General features: G+C 43.4%; 1 protein-coding gene across 4 annotated transcripts in view; it reads right to left on the bottom strand.

The window, feature by feature from the left end:
• AFF1 (ALF transcription elongation factor 1) overlaps window positions 1-12,124 on the bottom strand; it is a 161,393-nt gene that overhangs the window by 50,402 nt on the left and 98,867 nt on the right. For all 4 annotated transcript variants that reach the window (XM_056568736.1, XM_056568737.1, XM_056568735.1 and 1 more), the window contains exons 13-16: window positions 10,178-10,415; window positions 5,262-5,356; window positions 5,091-5,154; window positions 1,770-1,906 (exon numbers count right to left, since the gene is read on the bottom strand). In XM_056568736.1, the coding sequence (XP_056424711.1) occupies window positions 1,770-1,906; window positions 5,091-5,154; window positions 5,262-5,356; window positions 10,178-10,415 (534 nt within the window). The remainder of the gene's footprint in view (window positions 1-1,769; window positions 1,907-5,090; window positions 5,155-5,261; window positions 5,357-10,177; window positions 10,416-12,124) is intronic.

Raw genomic sequence — 12,124 nt, forward strand, 5'->3', positions numbered from 1 at the left:
TCCGGGCTGCTATCTTCACTGGGGGCGCCTCTTCTCCGCGCTGCGGGCCCGGAATAGAGGCGTTGCCTTGACAATGACGCAGAAGTACGTTGGCAATGAACGTACCTCTGTGTCGTTGTCAAGGCAACGTGACTATTCTGGGGCCGGGCCCGAAGCGCTTAGAAGAAGCCTCCCCGGTGAAGATAGCAGCCCGGAACCACTATCCCACCGGACCACCCCCTCTCCAGACAGTCCTGCAGCACCGGACCAGCGCCGAGCGGAGGTGAGTACTGTACAGAACTAAAGGGGGGTGAGAGGGGGCTGGATGATGTCGAAGGCCGCAGTGGTCTTCAACCTGCGGACCTCCGGAGGTTTCAAAACTACAACTCCCAGCAAGCCCGGACAGCCGATGGCTGCCCGGGCTTGCTGGAAGTTGTAGTTTTGAAACCTCTGGAGGTCCGCAGGTTGAAGACCACTGCGGGTGGAGAGTTCACTCGAGTATAAGCCGAGGGGGGTGTTTTCAGCACGAAAAATCGTGCTAAAAAACTCGGCTTATACTCGAGTATATACGGTATGTATAAATATATCAGGGGACCGTACAGAGATCTCTGCCATGATCTATTTATACCTAGGACTGTATCTATAACAAGGGGGCATCCTCTATGTCTAGAGGAAAGAAGGTTTCTACACCAGCACAGACGGGGGTTATTTACTGTAAGAGCAGTGAGACTGTGGAATTCTCTGCCTGAGGAGGTGGTCATGGTGAACTCTGTAAAAGAATTTAAAAGGGGTCTGGATGCATTTTTGGAGAATAACAACATTACAGGATATGGATTCTAGATCTATATGGACAGAATGTTGATCCAAGGAATTATTCTGATTCCATATTTGGAGTCGGGAATTAATTTTTACCTCTAGTATGAGGGTTTTTGCCTTCCTCTGGATCAACTCAGTAGGGACTCATTAGGGATATAGGTTGAACTTGATGGACTCTGGTCTTTTTTCAACCTCATAAACTATGTTACCCCTATTTTCCCATTTTCAAATAAAACTTTCTGGATTAAAAAAATAAAAAAACACAACATATTTTGTATCACAGCATGTAGAAATGCCTAAACTATAAAGCGTCACTGATCCCACAAGTTAAATGGTGTAAACAATTAAAAATAAATACCAAATGGAAGAATTACTCATTTTTGGTCACATCCCAGAAAAAAAATGTAATAAAAAAGCACATGTACAGGTCACGGCGAAAAAAAAATGTAGCAAAAGATAACAAAACGATAGTCTAATTGTGCTGATCTGTAGAATAAAGATAACAAATCAGTCTTACTGTAAATAAATTGTGCAAACTAAATCCCTAAACTTCACCCCACAAACAACTTTTCTGTTTTCAAGTATATTGTATAGTAAAATGAAGCATCTTTACAAAGTACAATTGGTCCTTCAAAAAACAAGCCCTTATGTGGCTCTGTATGTGGAAAAATAAGAGTTGTGGTTCTTGGAAGATGATGAGTTATAAACATGGAAAAGAAAAAAAAATCACTCAGGGGAGAAGGGGTTATTGCAATAAGATACAAATATAGCTAAATTTGGTTAACACAATTGCCTGGTTTTCTAGAAATACAATGGTAGGGGTAAATAAAATATTATATACGCCTTTTCTGCCTTCATATCTACCTACACAGAAGAATTTAGCATTGTACAAGTGTATTACAATTTCCACATGTAGAGTACATGACCGATGCATCGATTGTTTATAAGTTCATACATGAGACTAATTTACTTACTTTATGAGATCAACAGTTTCAGCAAACATAGTGTAGGCAGACTTTGGCGCCTGTACATCTGCTTCCATTGCGATACCACACTCAATAAAAAACATGGCAGCATCCAGGTAGTTTAAAGATTTTCCAATCTTGTCGGACTACAAATGACAATTGGGGGGAAAAAAAAAACAACTTTAAATCCAGCACCTTTAAAAAAGACCACAGATTTCATTCTGGATTATGAAATGGGGAAACAGAGGCCAATGACAGGAGTTTTAAGAGTACAGTGTGGCTGGCAGCTATACACATTATTTGTGAGTTTATGCTGTTATAAGGCCTACAGATAAAGTTGTTAAACTGGGAATAATTTATACAAAAAAACTTACACAGACCCATGAGAGATGAAAGATTAGGCTGAAAATTTGTTGACATGAAGAGCAAGTGCCAAATACATCTTGGCACAGACCCATGCAGCACTGCATGCAATGACCTATCAGTCTCCATTATACGAGTCTTCCAACAAAAATATTTGCACTTAAAAGGGAACCTGTCACCAGTTTCGTGCTGCCCAAACCGTATAAAACTGGTGCAGTTATCGCCAGTCTGGGACACTATGAATCACTCCAATATGCTCAGGCATCTCAGAGTAAACATAGTTTAAAATTGCCGCCAGGACCCGAGTAATTAGTCTGGTCCTGGCAGCTGCTCCATGCGTTTCTTTTTATACACTGCTAGGACAGTGTATAGCAGTGATGGCAAACCTTTTTCAGCCCGAGTGCCCAAACCGTAATGCACGCCAACCTTTTTTTCCCCTCAATGTGCCAGCACAGCAATTGAATCAGAATACTGAGGTTTAAGTTTAGAGAAAACAACTCATACAGTTGCCATAATTAACATCTTTTGTTTTAACTAATTAAATTGTGTGTTTGAGGGGTGCTGTGTGTGTGAGGTGCAGTGTTTGAGGGGTGCTGTGCGTGTTTGAGGGGTGCTGTACGTGTGTTTGAGGGGTGCTGTGTGTGAGGTGCTGTGTGTGTGTGTGTGAAGGGTGCTCGTGTGTGAGGGGTGCTCTATTTGTGAGGTGCTGTGTATGGGGGTGGTGTGTGTTTGAGGGGTTCTGTGTATGTGTGAGGTGCTGTGTGTGAGGTGCTGTGTTTGAGGGGTGTTGTGTGTCTAAAGGTGCTGTGTGTGGGGGTGCTGTGTGTGTTTGAGCGGTGCTGTGCGTTTGAGGGGTGCACTGTGTGTGTGAGGTGCTGTGCGGGGGTGGTGTGAGTTTGAGGGGTGCTGTGTGTGGGGGGTTTGATGTGTATGTGGGTGTGTCGGGGATAGGGTGCGGTGTGGGGTAGGTTCTATGTGTGTGGGGGAGTAGGGGTGCCGTGTGTGTGTGTGTGTGTGTGTGTGTGGGGGGGGTTAGGGGTGCTGCAGAATATTTTTAATACATTTAAAAATGCTCATTTATTTATTAACAGTTATCCCCCCCCCCCCTCCTCTCTTCTTACCTTTGGAGAAGGAGGGGGGAGGACACAGTCAGCCCTAGCGGTCCAGTGGTATGGTTTCTTCTGCGCAGAATGCTGTGTGGCACAGTGACGCTCCACACAGCCTGCTCACAGGAGGACGGATCTTTTTAGATCCCTCCTCCTGCCTTTCCGGTAGAAAGCAGAGTATGCTGTGTGGCACAGCGACACTCCACACAGCCTGCTCGCAGGAGGAGGGATCTTTTCCGATTCCTCCTCCAGTCTTCCGGGTAGCATAGCAGAAGTCCGGCACTGGCAGAGCGCATCAAAAGGTATCCATGGCGAACTATGGCCACGTGCCCACAGAGGGGGCTCGGCGTGCAACCTGTGGCACGCGTGCCATTGGTTCGCCATCACTGGTGTATAGGGATGCTGTCACTCAAGCGGGCCAGGTCGCTGTTCAGATATGCATGCCTCTATGGAAACAAATGTTTACATTCCTAGGTTCCAAAGGTGGGCTCCCTTTTGGGTCTTGTAGTCATGCCATGGTTCCCAACAGCAGCACATATTTATTATGCACGTCACTGAAGCAGTTAATAGGACTTTGGTTCTATACTTTTACAGCTGAAAGCTCCTGTAGGGGATTGGCTAATCTTCCTCACAGGAATGTAAACAGTGAAGCGGGCAGGCTGCCAGGAAACATATGGCAAACAGCACCTATATCACACAAAACAGCTTGTGAGAGGGACATTCTGTCTGGATTAGTCATGTAAGAAACCAGCAGCTTCAAACTTTAAGCCCAGAATGCACGCAACCCCCTGGTGTCTTTATATTTATTTTAAATGTCAGTCTATAAAAACACAACTCAAATGTTCGGCAGCCCCCCACCAAACAGCTTGTTATACCTTTTCCTTCTTCACATGGTAATACCCCTTTAAAACATAGTTGTGTTTCTTCATAAGAATAATTGCTAACAATATTAATCAGAGTTCACAACTCCTATCCAGACATTTTAGATCCATGTTGCAAATAACTTGAGAAGTTGGTTACTCTAACCCAAATCTAGTGGGATTGGAGACACATTGTGCCACTTCAGTCAGCAATCATTGATCTGCACAACCAATACTGCTTAGTGAAAATAATGTGCTTGTCAGACATAAGGCTTGTTCACACCTCAATTTGTGCCTCTTAGACACGGATATACCAGGAAACTGTATAAAAAATGTTTTTTTTTTAAAAGCTGACATATCCATGCCCAGACAGGCATGGGCACTATTCATTTCAATTTGATTTGCAGTACTTTTCAGACAAAACTCCGAAATGTTCAGAAAATGACCCGAACTTCGTCACTAGCTGACTACACTCAGGCCATTAAAATGAATGGGTCCTGTGACTGTCCGGGCATGGATACCTCAGTATGTCATTTTGACTGTTTCCCAACATGTTTGTGCCTCAAACACAAATCGTGGTGTGAACCCACCCATAGCGCTATTTTGCACATACTCTAAATCAAGTTCTTCCTAGAAGAAGGGCTTTTTCCTTTTCATTAAGGCTGCAACAAAGGGTTGTGCCAAGATATTGAAAGTCTACTCCGCCCCTGTCCAAATCTGAGTGGCTGATTTAATTCAATATGTAGGAAGAGAAATTCTTCAAGATCGGGTAACTGGTGCTCAGTGCCTCAAAACCTGGCATTACCGAATAACATTTCAGGACACCTCTTAACCCCCCCCTTCTTCCCCTTTCCATTTTTTCCCATTCCTTCAGTAGGCACACTCTCTCCTACCAAAATTGTCCTTGCTACTATGATGCCATTACATTAGTGGCACCACATGTAGCCTCAAATATAGAACCAAGGACTCCTACCATGAGTCTAAACGTGCAACAAACTTACCATGGCATCAGCTTTATGCTTGAGTTTCTTGGCCTCCTTCATATAATGTTCTGGTGAATGTAACCTGAAGAAAAGAGAAGAATGTTAGAGAAGCATTATTTACCATGCAGTTTTCAGGGAACATTGCTGTTCTCAGGGATGTTTAACCAAGTAGGAATACAACACACGTACTTTTCTTCAAACTTCAGCTGAGGTCTTGTTGGCTTGGCATTACCATTTGGCAAAGAAGGCACTGGGAAAGGATGTGTGTTATTTTCTGCAGAACCCTGGAAATTTTTATAAAAAATTTAGTCCATAGCTGTTATATTTAAAGTACTCGCACTATAAGGAATATAACTATTTCAGATAAGTACTGGGCTTCATATATAGATCCAAAAGATTTTGTGAAAGTATTGAGGTGCATCTAGAAACTAAATCTCTTAACTGGCAAAGCTCTTTAACTTCCCATGTCAGCTTTCTCACAACTTTATTCTCATATCTGGAACTCTTCAAATTAAACAGTGTACCTCCAGTACACGACATATTTTAATGTCTTTAATGTGTAGCATTTTAGACAGTTCTCAGGAAGAGATTTTGCAGTATATCTATATCTATCTATCTATCTATATATATATATATACATATACATACACATACACACACACACACACACACACACACACTAAATATCTATGCAAAAAATAAAAAATCTGATCTTAAAATCCATAACTCCCAGTCATTGTTTATGTGGTTTAATTTTTTTTAAAACTTAAGTATTCATGAAATCCACCATGCTCACTTTTACATTAACTCTGCTCTTTTTTCAGGTTCCTCAGTGACAACCACCAAGAGCAACGGTCACAGATATACAGTCATGGCTGTAAATGTTGGCACCCTTGAAATTTTTCAAGAAAATTAAGTATTTCTCACAGAAAAGGATTGCAGTAACACATATTTTGCTATACACACGTTTATTCCCTTTGTGAGTATTGGAACTAAACCAAAAAAGGGAGGAAAAAAAGCTAATTGGACATAATGTCACACAAAACTCCAAAAATGGGCTGGACAAAATTATTTGCGCCCTTAACTTAATATTTGGTTGCGCACCCTTTGGATAAAATAACTAAAATCAGTCACTTCCTATAACCATCAATAAGCTTCTTACACCTCTCAGCCGGAATGTTGGACCACTCTTCCTTTGCAAACTGCTCCAGGTCTCTCTTATTGGAAGGGCGCCTTTTCCCAACAGGAATTTTAAGATCTCCCCACAGGTGTTCAATGGGATTTAGATCTGGACTCATTGCTGGCCCCTTCAGAACTCTCCAGCGCTTTGTTGCCATCCATTTCTGGGTGATTTTTGACGTATGTTTGGGGTCATTGTCCTACTGGAAGACCCAAGATCTCAAGACGCAAACCCAGCTTTCTGACACTGGGCTGTACAGTGTGACCCAAAATCTGTTGGTAATCCTCAGATTTCATGATGCCTTGTACACATTCAAGGCACCCAGTGCCAGAGGCAACAAAACAACCCCAAAACATCACTGACCTCCACCATATTTCACTGTAGGTACTGTGTTCTTTTCTTTGTAGGCCTCATTCCGTTTTCGGTAAACAGTAGAATGATGTGTTTTACCAAAAAGCTCTATCTTGGTCTCATCTGCCCACAAGACGTTTTCCCAGATGGATTTTGGCTTACTCAAGTTCATTTTGGCAAAATGTAGTCTTACTTTTTTTGTCTCTGTGTCAGCAGTGGGGTCCTCCAGGGTCTCCTGCCATAGCATTTCATTTCATTTAAATGTCGAGAGATAGTTCACGCCAACACCGATGCTCGTTGAGCCTGCCAGACAGCTTGAATATCTTTGGAACTTGTTTGGCGCTGCTTATCCACCATCCAGACTCTCCTGCGTTGACACCTTTCATCAATTTTTCTCTTCCGTCCATGCCAAGGGAGATTAGCTACAGTGCCATGGGTTGAAAACTTCTTGATAATGTTGCGCACTGTGGACAAAGGCAAATCCAAATATCTGGAGATGGACTTATAACCTTGAGATTGTTGATATTTTCCACAATTTTGGTTCTCAAGTCCTCATGCAGTTCTCTACTCCTCTTTCTGTTGTCCATGCTTAGTGTGGCACACACAGACACACAATGCAGAGACTAAGTGAACTTCTCTCCTTTTTATCTGCTTTCAGGTGTGATTTTTATACTGCCCACCAAGGCCATTTGAAGGAATTTGGGGTCCTCAAGCAAAATAGACATGGAGGCCCCCATGAACCACAGCCTACAGGAACAACAGTATAGCCATACAGTTTAAGTTCACCCACACTTTATATTAATAAAAAAAGGAGGTTTACAGTGCAAATACTGCTGTTGCATTTAATGTGCATGAAATTTGAACATTTTCAACAATTGAACATTTGCAAAAAACACCAATGTACCATACAATCCAATATACATAAATTTTTTTACTGATGCATTATGTGTGTGCGTGCGGCAGCGTAGTGTGAAAGAGCTCCTTGTCCTGTCCCCTGTCCTATAGAGATCTCTCTTTCATCCCTTAGAGCTCTGCCCGGCCCCCTCCCTGTGTTCTTCTTACTGCCCCCATGTTCTTCTTACTCCTCCCCACCCTTCCTGTGTCCTCCTTCTTTCTACGCACACCCTCTCTATATTCTTCTTACTGCTCCCCACCCTCCCTGTGTCCTCCTTCTTACTACTGCCCCCTCCCTATGTTCTTCTTACTACTTCCCCCTCCCTGTGTTCTTCTTATTCCCCTCCCCCTGTCCCTCTTACTACTCCCCCCCTCCCCGTGTCCTTCTTACTACTCTTCCCCTCCCCGTGTCCTTCTTACTACTCTTCCCCTCCCGTCCTTCTTACTACTCTTCCCCTCCCCTGTCCCTCTTACTACTCTTCCCCTCCCCTGTCCCTCTTACTACTCTTCCCCTCCCCTGTCCCTCTTACTACTCTTCCCCTCCCCGTGTCCTTCTTACTACTCCCCCCCTCCCCGTGTCCTTCTTACTACTCCCCCCCTCCCCGTGTCCTTCTTACTACTCCCCCCCTCCCCGTGTCCTTCTTACTACTCCCCCCCTCCCCGTGTCCTTCTTACTACTCCCCCCTCCCCGTGTCCTTCTTACTACTCCCCCCCCTCCCCGTGTCCTTCTTACTACTCCCCCCCCTCCCCGTGTCCTTCTTACTACTCCCCCCCTCCCCGTGTCCTTCTTACTACTCCCCCCCTCCCCGTGTCCTTCTTACTACTCCCCCCCTCCCCGTGTCCTTCTTACTACTCCCCCCCCTCCCCGTGTCCTTCTTACTACTCCCCCCCCTCCCCGTGTCCTTCTTACTACTCCCCCCCTCCCCGTGTCCTTCTTACTACTCCCCCCCTCCCCGTGTCCTTCTTACTACTCCCCCCCTCCCCGTGTCCTTCTTACTACTCCCCCCCTCCCCGTGTCCTTCTTACTACTCCCCCCCTCCCCGTGTCCTTCTTACTACTCCCCCCCTCCCCGTGTCCTTCTTACTACTCCCCCCCTCCCCGTGTCCTTCTTACTCCCCCCTCCCCGTGTCCTTCTTACTCCCCCCTCCCCGTGTCCTTCTTACTCCCCCCTCCCCGTGTCCTTCTTACTCCCCCCTCCCCGTTTCCTTCTTACTCCCCCCTGCCCGTGTCCTTCTTACTCCCCCCTCCCCTATATATTTTTTTTACTCGTCCCCCTCCCCCCTGTTTTTTTCCCCTCCCTACCCTACTTATGTTCTCAGTTACCTCCTCCGGCTCCTTCCCTGGACCCTGTAGCGTGGCCGAGCTCCTCTACCTCCTGGCTGTCACTCAGTCTGGGTACTGCATGGTCCAGGAGATTCAGTTTCTGTTTCCCGGCCGGACTGAAAGGAAGTGAGCACTCAGTGTACACTTCCTGTCAGTCTGGCCGGGAACAGGAAACTGAATCTCCTGTTCCTGTACCGTGCAGTACCCGGCCAGACTGACAGCCAGGAGGAAGAGGAGCTCGGCCACACTACAGGGAAGGGGAGGAACTCGTGAGGTGACCAGGAGTGCTGCAGCCGCCTGAGGCTCTCTATAGAGCGCTCAGGCGGCTGCAGCCTTATAGGAAGCACAACAAGCATCGGCTCTCTGCTTGGGGCCCCGGGCCAGCTCGGGGCCCCCAAGCAATTGCTTGGTTTGCCTGTCCTTTAGCGACGGGCCTGCTGCCCACACCTGTTACTTGCCCCAGGTGAGTTTAAAGGAGCATTGCATGTTTGAAACAATCTTATTTATCCACAATTTTGAAAGGGAGCCAATAATTTAGTCCAGCTCATTTTTGGAGTTTGGTGTGACATTATGTCCAATTTGCTTTATTTCTTCCCTTTTTTTATTTAGTTTCAATACACACAAAGGGAATAAACATGTGTATAGCAAAACATGTGTTACTGCAATCCTTTTCTGTGAGAAATACTTCATTTTCTTGAAAATTTTTAGGAGTGCCAACATTTATGGCCGTGACTGTTCCACTGATACTAACATTTACTGAATGGTAACACAGTTTGAGGGTCATGTACCATAGCAAAGGATAACTATGCCTATTTTATGTAGACATATACAGGCTTATAGTTACTGATTCTGAAAAAAAAACCAAGTTTTCCCATTGTATAGTTCACACACTACTATTTTTTCTTAAAATAATTTTAGTTTTAGTCAAACTGTAGTAATACACTATGACAGTTATACATGAGCAGCTCCTATATAGTTATGATAGGAGAAAGGTATACAGGCTGGATATATTGTTGTAAGCTTAGTACAATTTTTTGTACTTTTTTATTTTTTCTTACAGCATTTACCTATCCCAAAAACACATGAACCTTACATATTCATTTCTTAGCATTTTGTGTATTTAGTCAGGTATACTATTTATATACATAAGACACTAGTAATAATAGCTTTGCTAAGCAGTACAGATCATGCACTCATCTGCCAATTCAACCATTTGTAATCATTTATAGAGACAGCAGAGCATAACAGTGTTGCTGCCTTACATATGTACATTTACGCAACAGACATCAGAGAAATGTACCAGATGGTATTCAATTCTGTAAAGTCCCACTGGGAAGATGACTGTCATTGAACATACCTTGGTGATCTTTGACATTTCCATATTATTTTCCTCCACCTTTCTTTGTTTAGGAGTAGAATGTTCTTTACTACTTTTACTGCTGCTTATAGTAGACTGTTGACTACAAGCGCTACTCTCATTGGGCCGCCTTTTCTGTGCCACTTTCTCAGGTTTCTTGTGAGTTTGATGTGTGGGAGAGGAGGCTTTCTGCTGCCGATGTTCCTTACGGATGTCCTCAGAAGAGGTTTTAGGCACCCTGTGGAAACAGAGACAACCTTGTATTTTGTCTTCTACAATTAATACTCCAAAAGAGGAAGATTATTTTAGATTTCTGGGTTACTATTACTTTTGCTATTTTCAGAGAAATAGGATTTATTAAATGAAAATCTGGATTTTATCAATGGATATTTAGAGGTAAATTTATTAAATAATATTCATAAAGTCACAATTGGTTGCGCAAGCCCCATTTTGCACAAAAAGTTTGGAGTTTTTACAGCTTTTTTTTTTTTTTTTTTTTTACAGGCGGGCGGTCCCAGAGATCAGACATCTTATCCCCTATCCTTTGGATAGGGGATAAGATGTATTTGGCCGGAATACCCCTTTAAAACCAGCATGGGAAACGTAAGTCTCAGAAGATTCCCCTGTATTTTTCATTTTACATGGACCTACTGTGCTGGGGGAAGCAAATCCAGAGACAACCTTCCTAGTCTGGAATTTCAACATTGTCTACAAAGCAAACATACATGTGTAAATAAAAGGGCAGACATACAAGTCTTTTCTTTATACATGAATTACAAGAATAAATATAAGTTATCCTCTTGCAATCCACTCCTGGCATTGACTAAAAACCTTGCATCCAAAATGATATATGTAGGTAAATATGAAGTCCATAATACACAGGCCATGTTTCCCCCTTATTTTCCTGTGATGTTTTCAGGGGAGTTTTTCTGAGTGGTTTCCTCAGAGAATTTAAATATAAAAAAGTTTAAGCCTTAGCTGCAATTTACTAAATGGGGTTTTACCTATTATAAATAGGTGTAAACGGATGAATTAGTTGACATTAAACATTTTTCAAATGTACAAACATTTCTAAAAAAAATATACAGTTTGATATATTATAATATACATACATACACACACATTTTTACACACCCCTTAACACTGAAATTTTACACCAAGAATGACAATCGATAAGGAAATTCTGTAGCAGGTGTCACTATGATCTGCAAATCTGATCAAGTCAGTAAGTATGATTGTGCGAGGTCTCCTGTTCGTCAATATGCCAGTTATCACCACTTTGTTTGTCACTCCAGCAGACTGCTACATGCGTAGGCCGAGATGTCAGCACTGTTAATATTGCATGTCCCAATGGTTGTGAGACTAACAACACACTGAAATGCCAGCAAGAGGTGCACAGAGGTGAACCTCTGCATGGACAGATTAACAGAGTAGAAGAATTGTGCACTGCGATCTATTCTGTACTGAAAGTGAAATTTAATGTCACATACCAAGCCTAGGGCATCGAACAAAGCCTACATAAACCATCAAAAGGCACTTGCAAGGCATTGGGCTACAGGTTATCTACTGAACTCATGCCACAGATCTCAAAAAGGTTGTCAATGTGCAGCGTAAGAGCAATAGAGTCCTGCTTTTGTGTCGGACACAATGATCGCTGGAAATTGGTCTGGGGGTAACATCACAAAGAGGTCTTCCACAAGAGAGCATCACATCAATCCTACTCCCAGGATTATGCTGTAGGATGGCATAATGTATGGTAGTCGAACTCTTTAGGCCCAGATTTATCAAACTGCGTGAGAGAAAAGGTGGAGTTATTTTTCCACAGCAACCAATCACAGCTCAGCTAACAGCTCTGGGAAGGTGAAAGCTGAGGTGTGATTGGCTGCTATGGGAAATATTTCACTTTTTCTTTCGCACAGTTTGATAAATTTGGGCCATCAGTCCTCA

Source organism: Hyla sarda, chromosome 1 (assembly GCF_029499605.1).
Source record: "Hyla sarda isolate aHylSar1 chromosome 1, aHylSar1.hap1, whole genome shotgun sequence".
Classification (NCBI taxonomy): domain Eukaryota; kingdom Metazoa; phylum Chordata; class Amphibia; order Anura; family Hylidae; genus Hyla; species Hyla sarda.